Source organism: Rhea americana, unplaced genomic scaffold, assembly GCF_003343005.1.
Source record: "Rhea americana isolate MKP2758 unplaced genomic scaffold, rheAme1 scaffold_42, whole genome shotgun sequence".
NCBI lineage: Eukaryota > Metazoa > Chordata > Aves > Rheiformes > Rheidae > Rhea > Rhea americana.
In genome coordinates, this window is record NW_028186557.1 from 6199717 (window position 1) to 6202122 (window position 2406).

At 57.3% G+C, this 2406-nt stretch overlaps 1 protein-coding gene across 1 annotated transcript in view; it reads left to right on the forward strand.

Annotated features, from left to right (window-relative positions):
* Positions 1–2264: 2264 nt before the first annotated feature.
* The window catches only part of TRIM9 (tripartite motif containing 9), a 74449-nt gene continuing 74307 nt past the window's right edge, over positions 2265–2406 (forward strand). Inside the window, exon 1 of the mRNA XM_085314984.1 lies at positions 2265–2334. Coding sequence (XP_085171110.1) covers positions 2265–2334 — 70 coding nt within the window. The remainder of the gene's footprint in view (positions 2335–2406) is intronic.

The following is a 2406-nucleotide window of genomic DNA, read 5'->3' on the forward strand; positions in this document are numbered from 1 at the left end:
ACAAGCTGCTGGTGCCCTGTGTAGGTTAGTGTCCAGTGGAAAGGATGCAAAGTGCTTTTTAAGTCCACCTTCATCCAATATGCCTGGACACCTCAGTTTTCTTTGCAGGCCATAAGCTATGGATTTCTTCACCCTGCCAATCAATGCAGTACATCACTATTAACAGATATTCTTCCCACACCAGCATTTCAGGATGCTTGCCTTGCAAAGTACTGAGGGATAAATCAACACATTCTGCTGTAAGACAGAAAGAAAACTGGGACCATGACTTGGCACAYACCCTGGAGAGCCCTCCTGGGACAGGGTTGCAGCACCTGCTGTGGGGCTAGATATCAGAGGAGGCATGATGAGGCAGGAGCAATTGCATCCATGGAGGCACTCAGCTAAGGTTCAAATTCAGGAACCTATGCAGGGCCTATGAGGTTCTTCTAACTGGGGGTTGGGGRGGAGGAGGAACAACTGGGTCCCTGTGTATAAGGGAGAGAGACAACCTTGCTGTTGGCAGACCCACCACCACCCCAGGATGCTGCACGGTCATCCCAGGCAGCAAGGACTTTCACGCAGCAAGGACTTTCATACTTCTATACAGAAGCAGCCAGATTTTGTTCTCCTGTAGCCCCAGCCAACAAGCTGCTGCACTCTGCAGATCCAGCCCGCCTTGGCACATTGCATCCCGTTGCCAAACACCCTTCTCCAGACCAAAGCATGCACTGGAGGAGTTTGTAGCTGCAGGGGTTAAAAAGAAAGCCAGGGTGACTCACAGCAGCTCCATTTCCTTCAGTCCCTCACCCTCTCATGGTTGCTGTGAACATGCCTCAGCTTCCCCATCTCTGCCACCAGTAACCTTGTGGCATAGCCAGTCACCCCCGTAGCACAGCTGGCGGGCAGCAGAATGCCCCATCCCCATGCTTTCTGCCCTTGCCACCTCCTTGGGAAGGGTGGTAAGGATAGCTCAGTTCACCCTTCACTTTGGGCTAGGAGMTAGCACCCATATGGAGGAACAGAAGCCAAGCTTCCTCGGGCCCTCACTGTCCCAACTCTTCTCACAGGGGCTTTTCAAACACTTGGTAGCCTCTCTGAGCTCCAATTTCGAGCCCCTTCCACCTCAGGCCTGCTGCAGGAACACCTCCGCGCCCAGGCTCTCACATGGTGGTTCTCAGGTCAAGGCCACTTGCCCAAGAGTGGTCCAAAGACATCATCACGAGCCACAGAGCAACTGCAGCAAAGAACAGCCCTCACGTGTGTGCACACTGGTCGGGAGAAAGGGAAATAGAAGTGACAGAGAAATCTTCCAAGTTCAACTTATTTTTTAGTTGACTGGAAAGAAACTGTTATGCAGCATTGCACACTGCCAGGGTATTTTTAAGAAGTTAGCTGGTCTCTGGGACAAGAAAAGTTGAAAATACTGCTCCGGTTAGCACTAGAAGATCCAGCGGACCAGCCTCGTGCCTGGTTTGTGCAAAGACAGCCCGCTGAGCCGCTTTCCGCGGCTCCCACGCTCTCCAGTGGCAGGACGGCACCCCACGGGGGCGTAGCAGGCTCAGCAAATTGAGCGAGGCTGGCCAGCTCAGCCCCATCTACTCACTCTCTACCTAAATATATGTAAAAATGCACGCGGGTAATTGTATTAATATGACTGATAGAAATAAATAGGGTTACTGATAGCACATTGCATTTATTACTATGACTGTCGTGCGACCCAGTCCCTCAGCAAGGAGCTTTATTGYCCCGTTTCCAGCACTCCTGGCTCTGAAAGTCACCTCGCGCTGTCAGAGAGCCCTAGGAGACCCCCACATTGCTCGCATCGGCTGCACGGGGGGAAGCTGCTCCAAAACACACTCTAGTTTTTCCTCGATCCGGGGCCTCCTCGCTCCATCACCCTTTGCAGGTCACGGGCACCTTCCCTCGAGTCCCCGCAGCTCGGCTCACGCCACGGCGCTCACAGCAAAACCTCCCGCTCCCGGGACAAGTATGAAACGAAGCCCCGAAGCATCTTCCCAGCACCTGAAACAGCATCACGGGCGCTGCCCGCTGCTCCCCGCGGGTGCCCGCTCCCAAACCCAGCGCAGTTACGATGAGACTCTGCGCTCTCCCGGTGGGCGTCCTTCTCCCCACCCCGTCCCCCAGGCCTCCTACTGCAGATCCCCTGCGGGTAGCAAAGCTGCCGAAGCCCCGCGCCGGCGCAGCGGCCGGGGCTCGGGCCCGCGGGAGAGCGCAGGGCGCGGGGCCCGCCCGCAGGTGCGAGGGGACRGGGCCAGGGCGCCATGTTGGGGGCGCCCTCGGGGGCCGCCGCGGCGGCCGGGGCGGGCTGCCCTGAGGGCTGGCGAGAAGCCGGTGGCCCCAGCGGGGAAGGGGAACCGAGGCGGAGCGGGAGGAGCGGGGGCGGAGGGAGCCTCCGCGCTCCGC